The sequence below is a fragment of the Halichoerus grypus genome, chromosome 12 (genome assembly GCF_964656455.1).
Source record: "Halichoerus grypus chromosome 12, mHalGry1.hap1.1, whole genome shotgun sequence".
Lineage (NCBI taxonomy): Eukaryota > Metazoa > Chordata > Mammalia > Carnivora > Phocidae > Halichoerus > Halichoerus grypus.
Genome location: NC_135723.1, coordinates 90,803,412 through 90,829,324, shown reverse-complemented (window position 1 = coordinate 90,829,324; position 25,913 = coordinate 90,803,412). Strand labels below are relative to the sequence as shown.

The window sequence follows — 25,913 nt, the reverse complement described above, 5'->3', positions numbered from 1 at the left end:
AATACCATTTGCTCTTGAGAGAAATTTTGTGCATGTTTTCTAGAGTGGCAACTTTGAATGGACAGTAGTAACTTGACTGTGTAAAGAGTCACCCATCACTTTTCTGCTTCTAATTTTACAAGGCTTAAAAATATTTTTTATTGAAGAGAGAGGACATAAAATACAACAACCTATTTATAAAATGTAAATTATAAGGAATAATAATGAACAAATGCTTGAGTATTTATTATCCATTTTAATAATAAATGGTACTACCATAATCTCTGAAGTCCGTGTAGATATCTTCATTAATCCATCCCTTAGCCTCCCTAATTGGCCTGAAATTTTTACTTATTCCCTTGTTTTTCATTATTTTTTTTCACCACATAAGAGACTCTCAACTATTGGGAACAAACTGAGGGTTGCTGGAGAGGAGGTGGGTGGGGGCATGAGGTAACTAGGTGATGGGCATTAAGGAGGGCATGTGATGTAATGAGCACTGGGTGTTGTATGCAACTGATGAATCACTAAATTCTACCTCTGAAACTAATAATACAATATATGTTAATTAAATTGAATTTAAATAAAAAATTTTTAAAAACCAATCCAACTAGAAAACAGAAAGGATATGAACAGATATTTCACTGAACAGGACATACAGTTGACAAATAAGGAAATGGAATGATGTTCAATATCACTAGACATTAGGGAAATGTAAGTTAAAACCACAATATTGATATCACGTACCTATTAGAACAATTAAAATAGAAAATAGTGATAATGCCAAATTTTGGCAAGGATGCCAAGAAACTGGATCTCTCATATATATTGCTGGTGGTAATGTATAATGTCTCAGCCATTCTGAAAAATAGTTTGCCAGTTTTTTATTATAAAAGTAAAATGCAATTACCATACAATTTAGTAACCTCATTTATCCTAGGGAAATGAATTTATGTTCATACAAAAACCTGTACAGAAATGTTAATAGCAGCTTTATTTGTAATAGCCCCAAACCAGAAATTACCCAAATGTCCAACAAAGGGTGAATGGTTAAACAAACTGTGGTATATCTGTACCATGGAATACTACGAAACAATAAAAAGGAACAAATTGTTGATACACTCAGTAACTTGGATGGGAATTCCCTCTGTTAAGTGAATAAAGCCAATAAACAAAAGATTACATACTGTATGGTTCCATTTTTATAAAATTCTTGAAACAATGAAATTTTAGAAATGGAGAACAGATTAGAGTTGCCAGGGATTAGGGATTGGAGTGAGATGAAGAGAGGTGAATATGTTTATAAAAGGACAACATGAGGGATCTTCATGGTGATCGAACTGTTCTGTATCTTGACTTGCTAAGTGCGTGGACCTATGTGTGTTATAAAACTGTGTAGAACTAAATACACATACACACACATTCATGCATACAGGTAAAAAACACAACAAAATAAATAAAACAAAACATACTATAGCTCTGTTTGTGTTTTTAAATGTTATGTAAGTGAAATACAACTGTAGTATTCTGAAATTGGCATTTTTCAATCACCACTGTTCTGGAGTTTCACCCGTTTTGTTCTGTGGAGCGGTAGTTCATTCATTTTCATTGCCAAAGAGCATTATTTTATTGTATGAATATACTGTAATGTATTTATCCATTCTGCTTTCATTGGACATTTGAGCTGTTTCCACATTTTTCTTTTTTTTTTTTTTTAAGATTTTATTTATTCATTTGAGATAGAGAGAGAGAGAGAGCATGAGCAGGGGGGAGACAGAGGGAGAGGGAGAAGCAGGCTCCCCGCTGAGCCAGGAGCCCGACGTAGGGCTCGATCCCAGGACCCTGTAATCATGACCTGAGCCGAAGGCAGACACTTAACCATCTGAGCCACCCAGGCGCCCCTCCACATTTTTCAATAATAAATAGTGCCAGTATGATGTTTCTGACACCATCTTATCCATGTGTGCCAGAGATATCTACGATATATAACTTGGAGTGTAATTAGGAATTCTTCTGCTATGTGCACCTTTAGCGTTCCTATGTAACACCAGTTTGTTTCCTAAAGCGATTGTGCCATGTTGCACTCCTTCTAACAGTATATTAACTCATTCCATGTCAGACTTTTCAATTTTTACCAGTCTCTTGGTTTTGAAGTGGTAGAGAGAGGAATGGGGTGGAGAAGGAGAAGAGGGGGTAAATTTCCCATTTCTCTGATTAGTAATGAATTTGATCATGTTTTCACTTTTTGTTTTTTTTTTCTATTTGGGTTACCCTTTCTGTAAATTACCTGTTAAAATCTTTGGTCCATTTTTTGCAGAGGGGGATTCTTTTTCTTATTGGTTTCTATTAATTCTTTGTCAGTTATATTTGTGGAAAATAACTTATTTTGTGCCTTGTCTTTTTTATTTTATTCATAATGTTTTGATAAACAGAATTACTTAATTTAATTGAATTTATAAATCCTTCCTTTAAGGATATCTGCATTTTTGTGTGTGTTTATTTCTTAAATGCTTCTTTCCACTTTTATTTAAAAAAAAGATACTTTCTTATATTATCTTCTAAAAGTTACACAGGTTTTAATTTCACTTTTCCATCTTTAATCTCCCTTGGATCAATTTTTTTTTTTTAATTTTTATTTATTCATTTCCAGAGAGAGGGAACACAAGCAGGGGGAGTGGGAGAGGGAGAAGCAGGCTTCCCGCCGAGCAGGGAGCCCGACGTGGGGCTCGATCCCAGGATCCCGGGATCATGACATGAGCTGAAGGCAGACGCTTAACAACTGAGCCACCCAGGTGCCCCCCCCCTTGGATCAATTTTTATGTATCCTTTGAGGTAGGGTCAATTTCATTTTTTTTCTATAAGGATAAACTGTTTTTCTGGGACCATTGATTGAAAAATGTATCTTACTCTTCTACAATGCTAGTTCTGTCATAAATCAAGTTTTCATATATGTGTTTTGGTTTCTTTTTCCCATTGGTCGGTTTGTCTATTACTGCCTCTGTATTAATTGTTAGCTCTTTGTAACAAGACTTGCTATCTGTTCGTGATAGCCCTACTTCCAACTTCTGGTTCTCCAGGAGTCTTGGCTATTCTTGTTCTTTGCTCTTCTATGTACATCATGGAAGTCACCTGTCAGGTTCACCCAAAAGCTTATAGGAGTTTTGATTGGAATTTTATGAATCCAAAGATCATTGAGGGGAGAACTGACATCATTAAAACATTGTCTTCCACCACATGAACAGAGCTCTCCTTTTATTTGGGTGTCTCCTTTTATTTGGCTTCCTGATGTCTTTAACTATTGCCTCTGCTCAGTTCTTCCTCTTCTCTTTCTGAAACTCTAACAGACATGTGTTAGATTTACTTTCTCACAGTTTTTTATGTTTCCTAATTTTCCTTTCCTTTCATATTTCTTATTTATTATGCATTCAGGTCATTTCTTTAGATCTGCATTGTCCTTTACTAATTTTTCTTTTCTGTTGCTTCTATATGCCATCTACCCATTTATTATTTCCTTTTAAATTTAGTTTTCCTTATTAAAAGTTATTTTTATTCCTTAAACAGTAGTTTTTATAGTCTCTTGTTCTTTAATTTTAACCTCATCCTTTATTCTGTTAAAACCATCCAACATAATTATTTTATATTCTATTTATGACAGTTTTAGTATTCTAGAGTCTTGTTTTTTCTGGCTTGTACTCATTGAGTCCTTTTTATTTTCCTGTGTTTGAGATTTTGGATGAAGATTTCACGTGTCTTGGTACTTTTTTAGAATTCTCCGAGACCTGGTTTGCAAATTGGTTTCTCTAGGGAGGATTCGTATTTGCTTCTTAAGCACTCAGGGAAATTTATTAAACCATAGCTACTTTTGGGGTGCCTGGGTGGCTCAGTCGGTGAAGCGTCCACCTCTTGATTTTGGTTCAGGTCATGATCTCAGTGTTGTGAAATCGAGCCCCAAGTTGGGCTCATACGCTGGGCATGGAGCCTGCTTAAGATTCACTCTCTCCCTCTCATGGGTCCCTCCCCCCCCCAAAAAACCCCAAAAAACAAAAAACATAGCTACTTTATACAAAATATTTGAAGTCTTTTGGACAACCCAGGACCGAACTCATGTAAAGGCTAGCTTGTAGTCAGATATCCAAGGGAGATCTTTATTGTCTTCCATCACATAGTGCCAATATTCAAGACAGATTTTTTTCTGTGGACCCCTGGAGCTTTACAAATAAATATTTTTATTTTATAAGGTAGTTCATAGTCTTATGTTCTGTAAGATACAGTCTACTCTCATTTACAGTTGAGGAAGAGCAAGCTTAGAGCATTTACAACATGGCTTGCTCAGAGTTACAAAGTTAGTAAGTGTTGAATCTGGTGGTTGTTGTTGTTTTTGTCCAGTTCACTCTCCCCTTTCTGATGCTAATCCTCTATTTAATGGTGACAGATGCCTTTTAAAAACCTTGACTGTGTTCTAAGAAAGTAATAGGAGAAAGTTGCCTTTAATATTCTTACTTAATTGAATCTTCACAATAACCGCATGTGGTACAAATTATTCTTCCTGGTTTATAGATGAGGAAATTGAGTCTAAGAGACATTAAGTAATAGAGAGATCATGTATTTATTAAGTGAGAGAGTGAAGCTTCTAGTCCAGGTTACTTTAAGTCCCATCTCTGTTAACCTGCTCAGGGTAGCCTGTCCTAATCACTGTTCATGCCCATTCTCTACCACTTCTTCCCTTCATAGTCCCACCCATGCTTTAAGGCCCAAGTATTAGAAACTTTTATTTGGGGAAAAGGGGACTCTAGTCTTGTTAGTATCATCACAATTTTGAGTGAGTTGGAGGCAAACAGAACAACAACAAAACCTTAATGCGTTAGGAGAAGGCTACATGATGCTACTAACATCTTGGGATCAGTGGAAAGATATGACAAGGTCTTGGTCAGGATAGCCAGTGCTGAGGGAGCCATGTGGGGATAAGCCCCTGGTCAGTGGAGTGTGCCGAAGCTCCCACGAGTTCAAGACAATGAGCTCAGCCTGCCCTGTGGCTAGCCAAGACCAGTGGTGCTGTCAACCTCTTCCACTCAAGTGGTCATTTCCAGAGTTCTGAAAAAAATAATCTTGACAAACTTTGCCAGTGTTCTTACCACTTTTAAAAGGAACAGCTTTTCAGAATTTCTGGCGCAGGAAGGGGAATGGCAGAATGAGTAGTAGTATCTTTTCGTATGTCTTTTGATAAGTACATTTTTTATTTTTGATTAAGTTCAGTTTATTGATTTCTTCTTTTATGGTTAGAACTTTCTGCATCCTATTAAAAAAAATCACTGCCTACTCCAATGCATGAAGGTATTTTCTTATGTTTTCTTCTAGAAGCTTTATAGTTTTAGCTTTTAGGTTTATATCTGTGATCCCTCCTGAAGCATTATTTGTATATAGTTTGAGGTAGGTGTCAAGCTTTTTTTTCCCAGTATGAATAATCAGTTTTTCCAGCACCATTTGTTAAAAGGATTTTCTTTTCTCTGGTGATTTCAGTGTCTCTTTTGAAGCGATACATGTGTGGGTCTGTTTCTGGAATCTCTCTTTTTTTCTATCAGTCTGTCAGTTCTTTCTTCATTATCATATACTCTTGATGTATTTGTCTTTGTAGTAAGTCTTGAAATTGGGTAGTGAAAATTCTCCAACTTTTTTTCCAAAATTATTTGACTATTTCTGTCATTTTTTATTTCTATAAAATGTTAAAATCAGCTGGGTTTTGATAGGGATTGTGTTCAATCTGTGTATCATTTTGGGAAAATTTGACTTCTTAACAGTATTGAGTCTTGGGGTGCCTGGGTGGCTCAGTCGTTAAGCGTCTGCCTTCAGCTCAGGTCATGATCCCAGGGTCCTGGGATCCAGCCCCGCATCGGGCTCCCTGCTCAGCGGGAAGCCTGCTTCTCCTCTCCCACTCTCCCTGCTTGTGTTCCCTCTCTCGCTGTCTCTTCCTCTGTCAAATAAATAAATAAAATCCTTTAAAAAAATTTAAAAAAATAAATTAAAAAAAACAGTATTGAGTCTTTAAATACACAAATATAATACCTTCATTCATTTACAACTGCTTTAATTTTTCTCAGTAATGTTTTCTAGCTTTTAGTGTAAGGTCTTATACCTATTTTATTAAATTTATCCCTTAGTAGTTCACGTTCTTGAATGCCATTGTTAATGATATTTTGAACATTTTATTTTTCGATTTGTAGTTGCTTATGTATAGGAATACAGTTGAATTTTGAATATAGCTTCCATATACTATGACTGTAAAGTCACACATTAGTTTTGGTAGATTTTGTAGATTATTAGTGATTTACATGGTCATACAATCTGAAAATGAAGACAGTTTTACTTTTTTATTCCCAGCATATATGCTTTTTTGTCTTCTTTACTTTTTTTTTCTCTCTCACTCTCTTACTACACTGGCTAGGACTTCCGGTACAATGTCCAACTGAAGTGGTGTGAACAGACTTCCTTACTTTGTTTCAATATTAGGGGGAAAGGGTTTGATCTTTAGCCTCATGTATGATGTTATGTGTAGATTTTTCATACATACCCTTTATCACATTGAGGACATTTTTTTTCTCTCTCTCTGGTTTGTTGAAAGTTTTTATCATTATTTCTTTTCTTTCTTTCTACATTTCTTTCCTCCCTCCCTCCCTCTTCTTTCTCTCTCCCTCCCTCCTTCTCTCTCTCCCTCTCCCTCCCTCCCTCCTTTTATGGCTGGCTGCCAGACCCTCCCTTTCTTTCTTTTCTTTCTTTCTTCCTTCTTTTCTTTCTTTTCTTTCTTTTTCTTTCTTTCTTTCTTTCTTTCTTTCTTTCCTTCACCTTTCTTTCTTTCTTTCTTTCTTTCTTTCTTTCTTTCTTTCTTTCTTTCTTTCTTTCTTTCTTTCTTTCTTTCTTTCTTTCTTTCTTTCTTTCCTTTTCTTTCTTTTGCAAGTAGGCCTGCAAAACATATATGAAACATGAAGATTTGGGGAGTGATGAGTTAGTTGCCAGGGAGACAGAGAAATGAAAATGTATACCTGCAGGCCAAACTGGATGGGATGGACAGAGGTTACAATGATAATATAGACAAACTGGGCTGGATGAATAGGCCTGATTTCTATTCCTGGCTTTGCCACCAACTAGCTATTTGACCTCAAATAAGTCACTTTGCTGTCTACCTAGCACTCAGAGATACAGCTGAGAGCCAAGTTGATCTCAGAATTTAGTAGAGTTGCAAATGTGACTAAAAGATTTGAAAAATAAGAAATATGAGAACAGATTGATGTGCCTGGGCTTCTTTTGTCTGCTAAAGAGAAGGCTAAGACTTGGATTAGTTTTATACTAATTCTGGTTTACTGCACCAAGACAACCATAAACCTGTTCTCTGGTTTCATGGTGCCTTGATATCCCTTTTCTCCAATACCACATGCTCTTGGTTTCTTTAGCTTTATTGTAGGTCTTGAGATTAGGTAGTGGTTTGTTCCCTAATCCTACCTTAACTAGTTGCTTTATTACAGTCTCTTTATTGGAACAATCTGAGGAAAATCTTCGGGTTTTTTGCCAGGACCCTTCCCTCACTGATACAAATTGGCAGTGTCTTCTCAACATATAGATATGCTCTTGGGTCTCTCTCTCTGCAAACCTAGCCATTTTGCCTAGGGCTGACCTCAAAGTAGGTAAGCAGGTCTCTGCTTCTAACCCCAGCCTCCCACCCCATACCTCATTTGTATTTACAATATTCTGGATTGTGCCTTAGGAAAATTATTTTAACTACTTTGAATGTCATTTGACTCCATTCCTTTGGGTCATGCAAGTTTTTGCATTTTTATGAGTCCCCTTTGAGAATGCACATACTCTTATGAGAGACATCCTAAACTCCCTTCAGTTGACAAAATTGTGTTGGGTGATCTATTCAGTGATACCACCAGTTGAGCAAGATTGTGTTTGAGGCATTGTAGGTGCAGGATGATGGAAATGGAAGGGGGTAGGGAGTGGAGTGTTAGCATGGAAATGGAGAGGGAGGCTCTAATGTTAAATTTTTCCTGTTGATAGTTTTACTGGGAAGAGCCCTATGGAAATCCAAATCCCTTCCCCTAAAATTTCTGTGAATTCCCGGAGGGCTTATGTTCTTAAGGTTATTTCTGTTCTCAAGCTCATGCTTTTTCTAAATTTGTTCAATTTTGGATTATCTTTCTATTCCAGTAGGCAACATCTATTCTGTATTCATTGACCTAGATGTAAAATTCAGCTGCTTCAATTTCCACATTCATAAAACTCTGCTGCCTCCAAGACAAGGAGTAGACTTCCCTGAAGATTTAGCTGCAGGTGGAAAATATGGAGGAGACAAAGAAAGCATTTCCATCACAGCATTCAACAACTTCCATTTGAACGTTAGATGGTATTTTTAAATATCCTTCAGCCACTCTGACACCAGGGCATTGTCAATGGCCACTTTCAGTCCATTGCACACCCAGATCTTGCACTATCTCTGGATCCTTCTCTTCTCTCTTTCCCTTTCAGAGGGTATGCTGAGCGATGGAGCCTTTGGAGCCAGACATCTGGGCTCCAGTCTTGGCCTTATTACTTATTTAGCTGTATGGCTTATATAAGTTATTCCAACTGCTTAATGTCAGTTTTTCCATTAGCAAAACGGGCATGATAAAATTACCCATTTCCTAAGTTTGTCATGAGTATTAGAAGTGTGTAGTGGATGCTTATTTTGCTGCCCACATGCCTTCCCAAGACCAAAGTGCTCCTCTTTCCAGCTTCCGGGAACCTTGGCTGCCGATGGTCTACAGCAGTCCCCTTCTCAGACATGGCACCTGTGTAAGAGAATCTCTAGCCTGTGGTTATGCTCTCCCAAGGGGCGGCCCATACCCAAAGACTGGTGGATGTGGAGTTGCAAGGTCTCGTCTCTGCCTGAAATTAGAACAGCTCTGAAGGGCCATTCCAGCTCCAGAACCTCACATTCGATCAGCTGCAGACTTTGTGGCAAGTGCATCACAGTTCAGCTTCTCACTGCCGGTTCTGCTTCCCTCACAAACTCTACCCACAAACTTTCCAGTAAACCTGAACACTTCCATCTCAGAATCAGTTTCCAAGCTACGCGAAAATAGCTAAAATTATGGAAATTGAAGAAGATAGGGAATAAATCGTTATTATTATTATTTGGGGAGTGAGATAATTTATTTTAGGAGATTTTCTAGAATATTCCAGACATGTGTAGAGCTACACAGGAATTCTATATAATAACTTGAACCATGAGTAGTGAAAATAAAATTATTCCAAATTTTGACAATGGAAAAATGGTTATTTGACTTTTTAAAATTATTTAAGTTTATTATTTATTTAATTTATCTTACTAGAACATATTCTAATTAGCCTGCTCCAGTAGAAGTAGAACCTTGTTACTGAGTAATTGACTCTTACCTGATACTTCTGGGCACTGTAATTTCATTGTCTCTGTATATTTGATTAATAATCCCAAACTGATGGAGGTGCTAAACAGTTTATATCCCCATAAGATACAAGAGGTTAACCTATGAAAAACTGATAAGTTGTGATTTTGTAGACCACAAGAAAAGTTAATCCGCATGGATTAAGTTCTTATCAACCTGTAGAAAGATAACTAATTTTACACCTGATTTAGCAATTATTTTATTTTATTTTATTTTGTATTTTTAAAAGTTTTTATTTAAATTCATACATACAGCAATATTAATAATACAGTAATATTAGTTTCAGGTGTACAATATAGTGATTCAACACTTCCATACATCACCCGGTGCTCATTACAAGTGCCCTCCTTAATCCCCATCACCTGTTTACCTATCCCCCCACCCACCTCCCTTCTGGTAACCATCAATTTGTTCTCTATAGTAAAGAGTCTGTTTCTGGGTTTGCCTCTCTCTCTCTCTTTGTTTCCTCTTTGCTCATTTGTTTTATTTGCAATCGTTTTAGATATTTCTTTTCTATCAAAAATCTCAATTTCTTATACACACTTTGATTTTGCATTTGTCTTTGCTGCTGGCTACCTCCTTAATGAGTTAAATAAAACTTTGTCAGATGCTCACTATCTATTTGTATGAGAATGTTGTTTTTAACAGTGGTTTTTCATAGTAATGTGTTTCTGTTTAAATATTATTAGTTTCTGAAAGGTAGCATTATGGCAGGAAGGTACCCAAAGTTCCATGGGGCAATTGGAAAAGAGAAGTCAACATTCTGAAGTTAGCCAAACCCTATCATACTATATCCAAACTTTGGGTCTGTTTTTGAAGTATGTGTATTTGCCAGGGTTGCTGTAATGAAGTACCACACGTTCGGTGGCTCAAACAATAGAAATGAATTGTCTCCCAGTTTTGGAGACTAAAAGTCTGTGATCAAGGGCCTGGCAGGGTTGGTTTCTTCTGGGGTCTGTGAGGAAGAATCTCTTTGGGGCCTCTCCCCTAGCGGCTGGCGGTTGGCTGGCAACCTTCGGCCTTCCTTGGCTTGTAGACCCATCACCCTGGTCTCTGCCTTCATGTTCACACAGTGTTTCCCTGTGTGTGTGTCTGTGTCCAATTTTCCCTTTTTATAAAGACGTCGGCCATATTGGATTAGGACCTGCCTTGTGGCTTCATTTTAACTTGATTACCTCTGTCAAGACCCTGTCTCCAAATAAGGTCACAGTTCAACCCATAACAATATGATTCTTTTTCTCCATTCCCAAGGTTTACTTTTTTCCCCTCAACCGATACCTTAAGAAGAATGTCATTAACTCCAGATGAATCCCAGTTGGGAAATCTCTCTCCTTGTTTTAAAGTGAGTTTTATTGCCACATCTCACAACAAGCCAATGCTGGCCTTGCTGTAGGAATGTAGTTACGATGAATTAGGCTTGGGAAATAAATCCTGTTTAACAGATGAGTTCACAAGTTCTCAGGGGCATTTAGCAGCCCGGGTGCTTTACAGGTTCAGCAACAACAAAAAATACCTTTTTTGGTATTGCTTTCATTTACATGAATATAATTAAATTAATAATTTTAATGGCATTTGGATGGCATTTAAAAAAACACGTTGGTAAATTTGTCAGAGGGGAGAGCATGGTGCTTTTTAATTTTCATTGGGCAGGTAGGCAGGTTGTGGGGGATGAATGATTCCTTTGGCAATCATGGAATTATTTACCATGAGTTGAAGAAGAACCTTCTGTTTGAATAACCCCTTTGAACTGTCTGACACATAATGGAAGCTTGTTAAATGTTTACTGAATGAACCGAAGTGTTCAGGGAACTTGGAATATTTGACAGGAATCAAATAAAAGGCACATATGTATTCAGAGATTTACCATATACCTAGCTTTGGCTAGATGCTGTGGGGCTGCCAATATATGTAGGAGAATAATAATGGTAGTGAATATTTTGTTCTGCTTACTATGTGCCAAGCATCCTGCACACTTCTTTTTTTTTATTTTAAAGATTTTATTTATTCATTTGAGAGAGAGAGAGAGCACAAGCAGGGGGAGATGCAGAGGGAGAGGGAGAAGCAGACTCCCCGCCGAGCTGGGAGCCCGACATGGGGCTCCATCCCAGGACTTGGAGTTCATGATCCCAGGACCCGGAGATCATGGCAGACACTTAACCACCTGAGCCACCCAGGTGCCCCCTGCACACTTCTTTTAAAATTGTCTCTGAGTTCGGTAATGTTGCTCTTATTTTACATATAAGGACACCAAGGCTAAGAGAGTTCAAGCACCTTGACTATATAGCTAGTGATTGGTAAGGTCAAGTGGGTTCTTAATCTGTACACTTGAGTGCCTCCCAGACTGGCCTCTTCCTAGGAGAAGCTTATGTTCTTGTTGTGGAGATGGGACATTTATAATTGAGGCAGTTGGAAATTTGGCACAGTAAGAGTATTGTATGTCTTTTTGCTATATACATGTGTGCTGTCAAAATTTCATAAAAGTGTGGGTTTGTGTCATGGTTAGGTATATACAATCTGGATTTAGATGCCTGGATTCAAATCCCACTTGTACCTCTTCCTCTCTGTGTGATTTTGGACACACAACTTTTCTGTAGTATCATTTTTTTTAAATTATAAATTAGGGTATAATAAAAGTACCTCCCTCATTGTTGTGAGGGATATGTAAGATCTGTAAAATGATTCTGTACCTGGCAAAATTTATTTCCTGCTAGAATATAAGCTTCCCAAAGGCAGCAATTTATATCTGTTTTATTCATTCATTCATCTTACGTGTCTAGAACGGTGCTTGGTATAAAATAGACATTCAGTAAATACATCGTTGAATGAATGAATATATTTCAATGTGTAAATGCCAGGGCTTAGTCACATTTGCAGATGTAATGAAGTAGTCACATGCTTGCACATCTATGTAGAACAGTGGTTCTCAACCCAGGATACTCATTAGAAATACCTGGAAAACTTTTAAATAGACTGATGTCAAGCTCCACCACAGGCCAAGGTTGAGCACTGCTCTCGGAGAATCACTGTGAAAGTAACAGCTGAAAACATGAGTAATACAGGCATACCGTGTTGAAGATTCAACACCAGAAGCAATTTTTTGAATGACTTACAACCCATAGGAAACTAAAAACAACCTTTGTTTCAATAATAATTACATTCTCAAAAATTTCAGTGTACATTAAAATTGTCAAAAACTACTTTGCGTTCATATGTAATATGGATTAGGATTTAGGCTCAAATAATTACACAAGGTTTGTTTCCCTAAATAAATCTCTAGTGGGATATTTGGAGTTTGTGTGGAGCTTCGGACAATTTTTTTTTTTTTAAAGCATGTGGACTATCCTTAACAGTGCAGGCATCTCGTCTAGATCAACCAAGGAGCATTGTGGGCTGCTTTGAATATAAACAAAGTACCAAAATAGCATATGGGGGAAAGCACACCAACACATACACAGTGATTAAGATCCCTTTTGAGGCACTTGGAGAATTAAACCAAGGTATGGAGTACCTTTCTAGACAGCTGCTTCTTTTTCTAAAACAAGGAGATGAGTTCACCAATCTCTAATGTGTCAGTTGCTTCTCTTAGGAGACATCCTGGCTAAGGGAAACTCTTGATTCTCTGGTGCTTCTCTGCTCAGCAGGCGGGGTCCTCATTCTATTCTATTCATAGAATCACCCAGAAAGGGAGTTGGCAAGATGGGGATGGATTGAATATAGGAGCCTTATAAACTTGGAATCAGGGTGGAACCAGAGCAAATTGAGAGAAAATTGCAAAATGGATAATTAGAGGGTATCCTGGCTAAATAACCACTTACATGTTTTCCCATAAATTTTAAAAAATTCTCTTTGTGAAGAGTATATGCCACACATATCTTTCAATAAATACATTATAAAAATATTACCACTATCCTACGCCCTTTACAAATGTTATTGCAATAGGATTTTATTTTACATTGATCACAAAGCCGTTTTGATGTCTCTTAGGCTTCTTAACCCTGAATTCTACCTCTTTTGCCTTTTTCTTTAAAGGGCTGCTTTGAAGTATTTCTGGCCCTCTCTGCAAAGTGTATCACCGAAATGCACAGGCTGGGAAATAATTCAAATCTTCCTAATCAGATTTCTCAACCCTTGATTTAATCAGCAAGCTGTTTTGCTTAGCTTTTTGGTCAAGTTCATTCATTAACTCAGAAAGCATTTATAGTATATTTGCTGTGTCTACCCCGGGGCTAGAATGTAATAAGATTAGTAGATGAATTGAGCCCTGTCCTTTAGGAGTTTGTAGTCTTAGTGAATGAAGTAAAGGAAATAATAGAATGCTATTTAAAATGTATGATGGCTTTTATACTTTAAGTATGTTTGAGGTCTTTCATGGCAGGTAATTGACATTAATCGCGACTTTGTGCAGCTGGAACTGCATTATAGAATATTTTCTTTTCGTATATCTGTTTCACAGTTAATATCACAGTTGTCCTTTTCAAAGATTCTTTTGCCGTTATAACCATCCCAACAAAGTGCTGTTGTAAAATTAATAGGAAGGATCTCACTGTCTCACTGACTCTAGGTTTGGGAGGATTCTGGGCAGGAGGAAAAAAATGAGAAGCTGAAACCCCATTGATTTTTTTACCGGAGCATCTTGTAACATAAAACCCCTGCCACCTCAACACACCCCAAATTCTACCACTCTGAAATGTCATCTCCTACAACCAAGATGAACGCACATAGAAAACTAACTTCCACTAATTTTATTTGAGGTCTGAGAAATAATGAAATTGCTTTCTTATTTTGGAACAAAAGGTGTATACATACATGAGCTCTTGGAGAAAAGGATGTTCTCACACAGCTGTTTATAAAGATGGAAAAAGCTGTAATCAGAAGTCGCCTCCTACCTCACTGTAGTTCCTACAGACCTTTCTCCAATTCTCCTTCTTATGTAATAAGCTCTTGTGAGGCCCCTTAACAGTTATATACCGGTACCGCTTTGATGGTTCTTACTTATTTTCCTCCTAATCAGTGTTTATGTGTGTCGTACGTATACAATTTTCCCCTATTCATGTTACAGAAAACCACCCTTAAATTTGTACCGACAATGAGGAATAAATAAGCAGCAAAAGCCCTTACTTAATTGTTTCTATTCACTGGCTGGGAGAGAGTGCCATTTGACTGTACTTTCCTTGCAGGGCTTAGTCAGGGTCGAAGGTTTGTACATCTGTTCTCTTATTGCCACGTTGCTCTTCTGGAGACACACACAGCCCTCGCGCCCTAATCTGGTTATTTCGGCAGTGTGTCCCTCCCAGCGGTTTTAATTAGGAACATAGGTTTTGATGGTCAGAGTCTCCAGCTTCTGGAGAGTTCAGCTCATTTGTCCTGTGATGTCCACTGGGCCAGCAGAATTGTATTCCCTCCCTTCTTTTTTATTCAGACCACAGCTCTCTGTGGCTATTCATGAAAAGATGAGGGACTTGTATTTTCCTCATTAACCCAAGATTTAGGAATTCTTCAGCCCTTCCACGGCCTTGTGCTCAGGCACTGTTTATTATCTTTTGTTAGAACACTGACATTTAGGTTGTGTTTTAAGGATTCAAAGGTGGGACCTGTAGATTCTGATGCTGCAGAGATCTGATTTTCTTGTGATGGAAGCCGTGACTCAGAATCACATACAGCCTGCTTCAAAGCCAGAGAAAAGTCCTAAAGAAAAACGTTACACAAGTTCTTGAACTCAGGTGGAGAAAAATGCATGGGCCATGAAGGAGCACCATATAAGAATCTTCCAGTGTTCTTGGCTTATTGCGCAGTGGAACAGAATATACTTTGGGGTGAAGGGCTGCGATATTGTGATTTATAAGCAATATGTATTTGGTCATCTGGATGTATTTGGTCTTCATCCACAGACCTCTGCTCACAACTCCTGAAACCTGTGATAAGGGCGAAAGAGGTGTTTTTCATTATGTTAATGAAGGTGGCTTTGCACCCCACCCAAGGGTGGGGGCTGTTTGCCATGAGGACTGATCTTGTGATGGGAGGGTTGGAACTTTCCATCCTAGCCCTCATTCCCTCCAGGGAGGAGAGAGAGGCTGAAGGTTGAATCAGTTGCCAATGGCCAATGATTTAATCCGTCGTGCCTATATAATTAAGCCTCAATAAAAACCCAGGATGGGGTTCAGAGAGCTTTTAGGTTGGTGAGCAGGTGGAGGTGCTGGGAGCGTGAGGCCTCTGGAGAGGGGATGGAAGCCCCACACCCCTTCCCCATACTTCACCCTCTGTATCCCTTTGACTGTTGATTCATATCCTTTATCATCTCCTTTAATAAATGGGTAAACGTTAAGTGTTTCTGTCAGTTCTGTGAGCCACTTTAACAAATGAATCAAACCTAAGGAGGAGGTCATTGGAACCTCTGATCTGTAGCTGGTTGGCCAGAAGCCCAGGTAACAGCCCAGGGCTTGTGACTGGCATCTGAAGTGGGGGTGGGGAGTGGTCCTGTAGGACTGAACGCTAAGCCCATGGAATCCGATGCTAGCTCTGGTTAGATAGTGTCAGAATTAAGTTGAATTCTGGGACACCCTGCTGGTGTCTAAGAATTGCTTGATATTGGAGGAACCCCCCACTTCCCAGTCCCTACCCCCCACCCCCCCACCTGTCTGCCAACTTTGTAATTGGATCTGGGAACCCAAAAGAGTTGGTGTCAGTGAAGGGGCCAAAATTGATGTTAATTATTTGCCTTGACGAAAGTGAGGAAAGAGAAGATTGTGTCATCGGAATGTCTTCATTAAAGGTCTACACACTTGTAATGACTCTTTGGGGGATTACATAAAGCAAGTACATTGTGTGTGACCCAGTGGGAGCTTCTGAAAGTAGGCTACTGGCAAGTTTGATGGGATCACTTCCAACTACTAAAGACCTTGACGTTATTTCTGAGACTTCCTGTGTGGGAATATAAGAGAGGGGGAAAAAAGGGCTGGGCACTTGCTGAGCTCTTAGACATACTTGACCATTAATCAGTGGCTGCACGATCTTGGATTCTTTTCTGTATTCTACCCAGCCTTTCTTTGGGTTTTGGGGTTACTGTTGATCTTGGTCAATTACAAATCCCATTTCTGGGTGGAGTTTGCAGAAATCAGTGAACAGAACAGAGAGATTATCTGCCTTTAGATTCCAATGGGGCTTTTACATTCTGCTCTCACTCCTCCCCCTTTCCTGGGCAAGTTCCTTTCCCTTCAGGGGCTCAGTCCTGATGGGATTCACCGTACATCTGGCCATCACTGCCTTCCTTTCCCCCATCTACCTGTCAGCAGCCTTGTTCCTCTGTATATAGTGAGATGGGTGAAGGAGTCTGAGGATCTGGGCCTCCCTGGGGACCCTGTGTGTCTGCAGGTCCAGTGTCCGAGATGGCAGATTCTTACTGCAGTGTTCATATCCTCTGAGATAGGATGCTGAGAGCTAATGTGGGGGTAAAGTACATAATGAAGTTGCTGATGCTTTCCTTCAGGGCTTCCCCACCCCCTTGATGGGCCTGGGTAAGTTAGTACTCCCGCACTTGCCCAAACGTACTTGCTCTTGTCAACCTAAATAAAGAGGGAAACCAAGGCAAGCTCGAATTACCAGAAATTGAGTTTATTTGAGAATAGCACAGGAGTTGCAATTCAGGACACAAAAACTGTAGCAAGCCCCAGGCAAGTCCATTAACAGTTTGGGGTGGGCTGTTTTTATGGCCAGAAGTGCAGGGAGTCTAGCCTGAGTCCAAGCAGCAAGTTCAGTGGCTTGAGGATGGGGAGACAATCTTGGTAGATGTTCATTGGTTGAGGGATAGCTTTCCAGTCTTCTGGAAATTAGGCATTAACCTGAAATCAGTCTCTAAGTTCTTAAATTTCACTTTCCTGAGGGTGCATATGGGAGATTCTCCATTTCATATCCTCTTTAAAGTCCTTCCACACTCCCACAGAGCAGTTTGAAAGTTAGCTTACAGAAGGAAGCATGTGTCAATGCAGATTCCTGGGCCTCAGCCTCAGACCTACTCAGGGCTCAGCTGCAGGGTCACAAGACCCACCTGATTCTAGTTCAGGTGACTCTCAAAGCACATGTGGACAGTCCTGTGGAGGGAAAACCCCTCTCCTTTCCAGGGAGCCAGTTAGTTAATTCATTAATCAGCACTTATATTGAAGCTTGAGACCCTTGTCTGGCATTTTTCATGGAGCTGTGCAGAAATTGAACTTAACATTATTAATGATGGTATCACAAGATCTCCCTGCTTTCTTCCTCGATCTTGCTGTTCTCATTCAGTCCACCAGGCTCTCATCTCCCTTCCCTTCCCTTCACCCTGCCGTTGTCATATTTGCTTGCTAAAGCAACTCCTCTCATTTCTTATCTTTGCAGACCAAGGTCAGGGCTGACTTTCTCAACCTCTCCTGATTCATTCCCTCCTTTCTGACCTGCATTCTGTTGTGTTCCACGTTACAAACCTAATCTAAGCCACGTGTTTTGGTTTTATCTTTCCGTGGGCCTTGGTAAGATAGTGTTCTTTCAGCATGTGCTGTTTTCTTGGCAGCTACCAATCAGTGTTTTCCCATTTGGAACTTTAAGGATGTTCTTGAGAGGAGCAAGACTGAACTTGGCGCTGTGACCCACTTGTTGGGAAATGGAGGAATTTCAATAGAAGACCCCAGGAGCCTACTTTTCTTGCCTTTAGCCTCTGACAGCTTTAAAATTGTCCAAGTATTATCACCACCCAGGCCCTTGTCTTTTTTTTTTTTTTTGTAAACGGAGAGACCTGCATTCTGCCCTCTACCCTGAATAGGGGCTTACATTTTAATTTCTATTTCTGAAGCAATGCTGCCCCCCCAAAGTGGTCCCCTCAGTCTCCCCGTCTTTGAGACCTGCCACCCTCTATCTTGGTCATGCACTTCAGAGACATAGATTCCAATACATTTGCAAAGGTTTTTGCATGCGGAAGACTAACTCAGGCATTGTTTTTACCCCAGGGAAATTTTTCGCTGTGTATGACCTTCTGATGTTGGTTTTTCTTTGTGTGTTTTTTTTTTTTTTTTCTTCTGGCTGCAGGAAAGCAATCTCCCGGGCAGGCCTGCAGCACCTGGCTCCTGCACATCCCCTCAGCCTTCCTGTGGCAAATGGTCCAGCGAAGGAGCCCAGAGCGACTCTGGACTGGAGTGTAGGTGTTGGCTTTTTCATTTCAACGTCATTCAATTGTATGTGTGTCTCTCTCATTCTCAGGATCGCTATGGCTACAAAGCAAGACTTAATCATTTCCAATATTGCTCGCCGACCCATCTTCAGATACCTAAGCCATAGTTCCATTCTCAAACCTCCAGCAACATAGCTCCTGTATGTGAAATCGGATGCGTTTCAGACTAAAATAAAAACTCCATGAATCGTTTGAGGTGCTACTGCCTGGGTGTGCAGCTGTGAGATAAAAAGTATCTCTGTGCACATGCTCTATTGTTCTTGCCAACTTGACGATGAATAGAGCTTACCCTTAGCAACTTCGTGTCATCTAAGCTTAATTTCCTCAGCTCAAACTGCCTTCTTTTCCTTTTAGGAGCTTGCTTTTTTGTTTTTTGGGTTTTTTGTTTGTTTGTTTGTTTCTCCCTGACAGAAGATGATTTCATTTTACATTTTAGGTACTTCATGCCCTCCTGTCTGATATGCTTCTGCCCCCAACACAAAGGGAGATGGGTCTGGTATCAGTGGCTTGGGTATAGTCACCAATTTTAACCAAAAGACATCCACAGAAACTATTAACATGAGCTGAAGATTGCATTCTGAAGTTCTTAAATCAATCAGAATACACTTATTGAGGTTCTTCAGTGAGTCAAGTTCTTGGTCAAAGACATCTATCACTGTGGACTGAAAGGCTTTGTCTCTTCCTGAAGGGATGAATGTAAGGAGCAGCTTGAAGGTAGAGGAGGCCTGCCCTAAAATTTTTCCAGTCTGGTCTTGATGGTGATTCTTGTTTAGCATTTGTGGTTGAATTGAACAGTGAGGATAATTCATGTTCTCCCATACGAAAGAGCATGGCAGGGTGAGAAAAGTGTTTTTTTTTTTTTTAATTAAAATATTTTTCTAGCCCATATGTCAAGATTTAATGTCCTTTTATATTAAAACAACTCTTCCTCTCTCCCAAGCACACACTTAATTGACATTCTTATTTTACATTCTGGACACATGCCAATGTATGCGGCCTACCTTTATGAAGTACCTGACAGAAGATTGGACTTAATTGAGATGCAGCTTCTTCCTTGATAAGAGTCTTGAGAATCCTCTGGTGGCACCTGCACATGCTGCACTGGTGCTCAGGAAGAATGCTCGTTTCCTGCAGTTTCCCTTTATTCCAGGCCAGTTACTTGGTAAACTCTTAAATCATAATGGAATATAGAATATATTCATACCCGTGTTTATATAATCAACAAGAATTAAATGTATAAACAAGCAGATAAATAAGATCAAAGAGCAACATTCGTGGTCCAGTTATGAGAATGCTGTGAGTCAGGGACCCAAACCAGTGGATTTAATGTTCATGATGCCTAAACAATCCTCTGACCTAAAGTGGTAGGACCCTGTCTGAGAGGCAGGATTCTAATGAAGGATAGTTTAAATTGTTGACATAGAAAAAGTCATTAAATCCTTTTGCCCCATGTATGACATTAGTCAAGTCACTTGATTTCTTTCAGTCTGAGTGTCCTCATCGGTAGACGGGGACAATTGTGGCCCCTCTCTAAGGGTAAGGCGTTATTAGGATCAAACATGGCAGTAAGTGTGAAAGTTCTTTGTAAATGGTGCAGCCTGCAGATTTATTTAGTCAGAAAGAAAACAATGGATGAATTCCTTAATTCATCACACATTTGTGTCCCTGCTTTGCGCTGGAGCCTGTGCTGGTTCCTTGGGACTCTGAGGGGAGGAAGATGGGGTTCCTGCTTCAAGAAGCTTGGGAAGCAGGCGGCAGACAAGAAGTCACCAGCAAGCATATAGGGTGGTGGCACCTGGAATAGAGGGGCCCAGAGGCGTGGAGCACCGGGAAGGATGCTCCATCCCTATTTGACGGTGGAAATAGTTATCAGAAAAGGCTTTTAAAAAGAAGTGTTCTGCTTGGGCCAAAGCTTGGCAAGAAGGTATTATTTTCTGATTCCCGTAGAGATGTATGCACTCTAATATTTCATCAGAATGGTATTCTGGGCCAGTGGTGGGACGCCGCACTACACAGCAGGGGAAGAGCAAGTAAGAACCAAGTTCTCTCTTCCTCCCTCTCCTTTGATCATGGGCACCCTGTGCTGGTGCCCCGGTGAGATTACGGCATGGCAGGAAACACTTTGGGGATATTTAACAATGGAGAGAATGCTGAAAGCCTCCTCTGAAGACACTCCATCTGAGGGCATATTTGAAGATCTGACGTGCAAGGAGCTATAAAGATGTGACAGTGAAAAAAAAAATTAACTGTGGGCTGATATTGCTGTTAGTGAACCGAACAGTGACCAACAACTACAGTTCCTTATTATGATCATATAAAACATTTTTCTCAGAAGAGAGGAAGAAGCAGATGGCTAAAAACATTTTAAAGTTTTGTTTTTGTTTTTGTTTTTTTTGCTAAGACTTGCCCTTGCTTCACAATTTTTGGCTTTTCCTAACAAATGTGCTTTCACCAGTTTCATTTATGTCACCTAAGGTTTGCTGGTCTGTTCAAGTTGCTTAAGCAGGATTTTCTTTGTTCTGATTAAAGTGTAAGCCCAGGCCACTGGCTGGATCTGTCTCTGCCGTTCCCTCATCCCACCCCCTGCCTGGCCCCTGTGGAAAAACAGCATGACCGCCTCCCCGCCTCTATCAGCCCACTGTTCTGGACTAAAGGCACTGAGATGATCAATCTTCACTTATTCACTCTTACTATTTACTGATCTCTGATTTGGTTTGGAGCCTTGTATGCGTCTCCCAGAGGAGGGGGAGGGCTTAGGGGAATGAGGATCATCTCAAAGGTCTATAGGACTTTGACCCCCTGACTTATGTCACCTCCCCTCTCTGCATTTCACCCATGAAAAAACAGATACCGAAGCTGTTCATGGTGCATCTGAAGTTGCAAGACAATTCAGGGTGAATTAAAAGCTGGAATGAAAACTTAGTCCCTACGTTTATACTTATTGTAGAATCCCAAAGGGGTCCTGTTTTGACTTCATGCCAAAGTCTTCAGAAAGGGGTACAGCTGTTTCCTAAATATCTTTGTGCAAAGGGCTTTGAGGAGCAGCCTACTGGTGGGGGTGCCTGAGACACAGAAGGGTGCTGATTTGGTGAGCCTAGACTGTAGGCACCTGTGTACTTTGGCCAGGTGTATACTATTGTAGGAGTTGGTTTGACATGTTGTGTACGCAGACCTAATAATTTCCTTAAAGTATTTATATTCTCATTTCCTTACTTAGTGATATATATTATCCCTCTTTTATTTTTAGCTGGTCCTCAAAGACAGTGCTGTGATTTACTCAAATAGTTATTATGACTTACCAGATTCTCTGTCTCACATGAGTTCATTTTCTTGGTGACTCTTCATGAACATGCACTCCAGCAGCCTGAGCATAAGCCTGCCCCTCCATGCATGTCAGGGATAGAACCCTGAATGTTGATGTGTGGAGAGTAGCCAAATCAGTCTTCACTATGGCACCTGAGCCTTCTAGTGACAATAGTAGGCACATATGGAAATTGCTATTTCCTATAGAGATTTCCTCTCTTGCTCTGTGACAGGTCATGCTCATCTTTTCAACTGAACTAATTCTGTTTATCGTACTCACTTTTTGCTTTGTTTCCTCAGAGTACCTCTATCCACGGTGCACTGTCTTATAAACCTTAGAACCAAATTAGTGGGTTTTAGTTGCTTTCTTATTCTAGGTCCTCAGTTCAATTTCAGGCTCCTTGAAGGAAGGGACAGTGTTTTCTGCTTGGTTTTTCTTCTTCACAATGGAGAGCACAGCATCATAGGCCTACCCGCTATCTGGCTACAGATGTCAGGGAACAAATTGATTGCAGCTTTTCTGTTCAATCAGTGAGAAGGGGACATTTTACTGGGAGTTGACCAGCCTTAGATAATCTCCAGTTCCTGAAAGGATTGGTAGACAAAGAGTCCAAAGCTGCTTTTTGAAAAATAAATGGGTTTATGCTATTTGAATCCCAGGTAACTCTTTTAAAATCTCTTTCCTGGTATGATGCGTTGTGTTAAGTCTTAAAGCACAACAGTGGTCTGATCTCATTCCTCCCAACTTACCCCCTCTTCACCTTCACGGTGACAACCTACAGGGGCTGCTCCTGTGGGCACCATGTCATGCATATTGGCCAAGCCAGTTTGGGGGAAAACAAGCTAAATTGCCAGAAAGGGAGTAATACTCAAAAAGGAAAAAAAATATTCTCATCCCCTGGGCTGGAATCCAAGTTTCCGGTTTAGAGTGAGTTAGATCCTTCAGAAGTATGTCTGTTGTATAGATAATGTGTGTCTTCTCTTAAATGTCGCATGCCTGATTCTATGGTGGAGACTTAATTTGTACTTAGAGATTTCTTTCCGCTTTTTAGTATGATAGCAGGGAGCAAGGAGGTGGGTCTTACTCTCTCTCCACTGTTTTATAATTTGTTTTTGCCCATTACACTCACTAAAACAACTTTCAAAGTAATGGTGGAAAAGCCATCCAGATCTTTCTTAAAGGGCATGTTGGTTTTAATGTCGATTTTAATTTCAGTTCATTTTTTTTCCTCCATCCTTGGAAAATTTCCTCCAATCCTGAGGGCTGTGGAAAATAGGTTCAACACAAACAAAGCCAGATTCTAAATCCAGACCATATTTTCTTTTCTCTAGTTGACAATGCTAAGAAAAGAAGTGCTTTCTCTTAGGCAGGTAGAAACATAACACAGTTATACACCACCTCACCACTTTGTTCAGGGACAAGATTAGGGAAACAGAGTCTTCACGCGGGATTGGGTTAAACTGGGTTATGAAACTAGGTCATCTTATCTTTAGAAACCTTGAATGAAGAGCCAGGAGGAGGCAGGTGTGTATGGGTGCGTGCGTGTGCATGTTCTCATTTCAGTCTTATTTCAGGTGGCAGGTCCTAACAAACCTGTGCCCTCAGGCCTTAGCTCTTGTACCTTCGGGTTTGGGTATTGTCCCCGATAGGGACTCTCACCTCAACATTTTCCCCACTCCCATCCCTATTTCAAAAACTGTTAAGTCAGGTTGATCAAAGTATCTGTTGGCTGAGAGGCCAGGAGGAGCTAACCAACTATAAATGAGTGGAGGCCTTGGCCCTGGTCAGCCACGTTAATAGTGGGACAGATGAAGCATGATTTCATCTACCCTCATAGTCTTTTAGTTCACCAAATTGTGAGAATTTTAAGTCACACTGGCTGCTGGGAGAGATCATAGAATCCCAGTTTCACAGGTCATTGAGAAGTGACTGGGTCTAAACTTCTGCCTCTAAGCAGGTGATTAACCAAGCTAATACTGCCCAATAAGAAATATATGTGAGCCATAAAATAATTCTGAATTTTCTAGTAGCCACATTGAAAAAAGTAAAAATAAATAGTTAATTTTAATTTTAGTACCATATTTTGTTCAACCAAATATATCAAAAAATATTACCATCTCAACATGTAATCAGTATAAAAACTATTAGTAAGGTGGTTTGCATTCTCTTTTTCACACTGAATATTCAAAGTCTGCTGTGACTTTTACATTGACAGGACATCTCAATTAGTGTTAACCACATTTCAAGTTCTCAATAGCCATATGCTTCTTGGACAGCACACAGTTAAACCATCCTAGACAAATTCTACCTATTATTATCATGAAGATTTTCAGGGAGAGACAGTTCAGAGTTATTTTTCCTTTCTGAATTTGTAAGGACATTTACATGAGATACATCTTTATAACTTCCTTACTGTTTCAAAACATTTTTATAAGCAAGTGTCTTCCTTTTGTGTAGATTATTTGACCTCGTGTCAGTGCACTCTGTGTTATTCAAAGTCTCTAAACCTCTCCCCACCAATATACACACATATCTTTTTACCTATAACCATTACTAGGACTTTAGTAGAACTTGAGAGCAAGGAATCATATCTGTATCTATAAATCTATACCTAGATGGATCTCTACTCTTAGGTAGCTAGATCCGTCTTTATACAGATCAATCTATATAAACATATGTATATCTATAGAGACTTGTCTGAGTACTCACAGATACAGAAGAAATGTTGTCTTCATTTAGAAATGGGAGAACTATTTTTTCAGTCTGGCACAGATGGATACTCTGAGTTGTATATTGTTTGAGATGGTATTTCAAGGTGGATGTGTAGAGGAGAGAGAAAGAGGTTCCTGGGTGGGGAGAATGGAAAAAACAAAAAACATGGCACCAAAGAAGGAAGATATGGCTATATTTAGAGAAGAGCATTGATGGAAGAAAATGTACAAAGGTGAATAAAAGGAAGGTTAAGGATAGACAAATTGGTATCACTAGTGGAAGGTCTACTATGTGAGATTAAATTTGGATCTCATTTTATAAATAATAGGGCATCATTTAAGCATCCTGAGCAAGAGAGAGGCAAAAGCATAGTTATGTTCTAAGGGAATTAATTTTGCAGCATTGTAAAATATCAGAGAGAATGTCAGAATTAGAGTTCAGAGCAGAAGAAACCAGGACTCAGGTTAGACATGTTCTTCAGTATATGGTAAGTAACTTGGGGGTAGATGTAGATAATGAAAGGAAATCCAGACAAAAATATGAGGCCTGTGTTAGTTGGTATAGACTAGGCTTCAATAAATAAAATACTCAAACATATAATCACCATGGAAGAGAAGTATATTTCTCCCTCATGTAACAGACCAGGACTGTTCCAGGTAGGTTGGGTGGGAGGTGGGTCCTCTTTTGCATAGTTATTCAATGCCCCAGACAGTTGCTCTTACATCTTCACCAGATGGCTTCTGAAATCATCCCAAAAGTTGACTTTTCAAGTATCCAGTGTGGAAAAAGAGCATGGAGGAAAGCCTGTGGGAGGTTTCAATGGGCCAAGTCTGAAAACAGTACATGTCACTCATGCTTATGTTCCATTGGTTAGATCTTAGTCACACGGCCATACATAATTGCAAAGGAGGCTGGGTAATAAGGTCTAGCTGTATGTCCAGGAAGAAGAAAAAAATAATTTTGGTGAATGGCTAGTAGTCTTGGCTACAAAGACCAAGGAAAGAAACTTGGATAATACCAACATCTATGGGTTAGAAGGGAAGGAAAACTGGAGAGTGTCCACCTTAAAAGTATAACTGCCAGTTATTTTACCAGCAAGGTGGGTTTATTTGGGACTAGCAGAGGAATTACAATTTGGGACATGCAAGCTATGGCAAACCATAGGTGAGTCTGGAGATCAAAGGAGAGAAATATAGAGAAAAGGAGGAGGGTGGGAGGGGCTGCTTTGAATGGAAGACCATTGGAGGAAAGCAAGAGTTCAGGGAGGTGA

At 39.7% G+C, this 25,913-nt stretch overlaps 2 protein-coding genes across 11 annotated transcripts in view; both read left to right on the top strand.

The window, feature by feature from the left end:
• The window catches only part of PTN (pleiotrophin), a 486,673-nt gene that overhangs the window by 59,562 nt on the left and 401,198 nt on the right, over positions 1 to 25,913 (top strand). The gene's annotated exons all lie outside the window — the stretch shown is intronic.
• Positions 1 to 25,913, top strand: part of DGKI (diacylglycerol kinase iota) — a 419,644-nt gene that overhangs the window by 122,744 nt on the left and 270,987 nt on the right. For 9 of the 10 annotated variants that reach the window (XM_078059602.1, XM_078059609.1, XM_078059607.1 and 6 more), the window contains exon 2: positions 18,486 to 18,594. The exons of the other annotated variant lie outside the window; for it this stretch is intronic. In XM_078059602.1, coding sequence (XP_077915728.1) covers positions 18,486 to 18,594 — 109 coding nt within the window. The remainder of the gene's footprint in view (positions 1 to 18,485; positions 18,595 to 25,913) is intronic. 10 annotated transcript variants of the gene reach the window in all.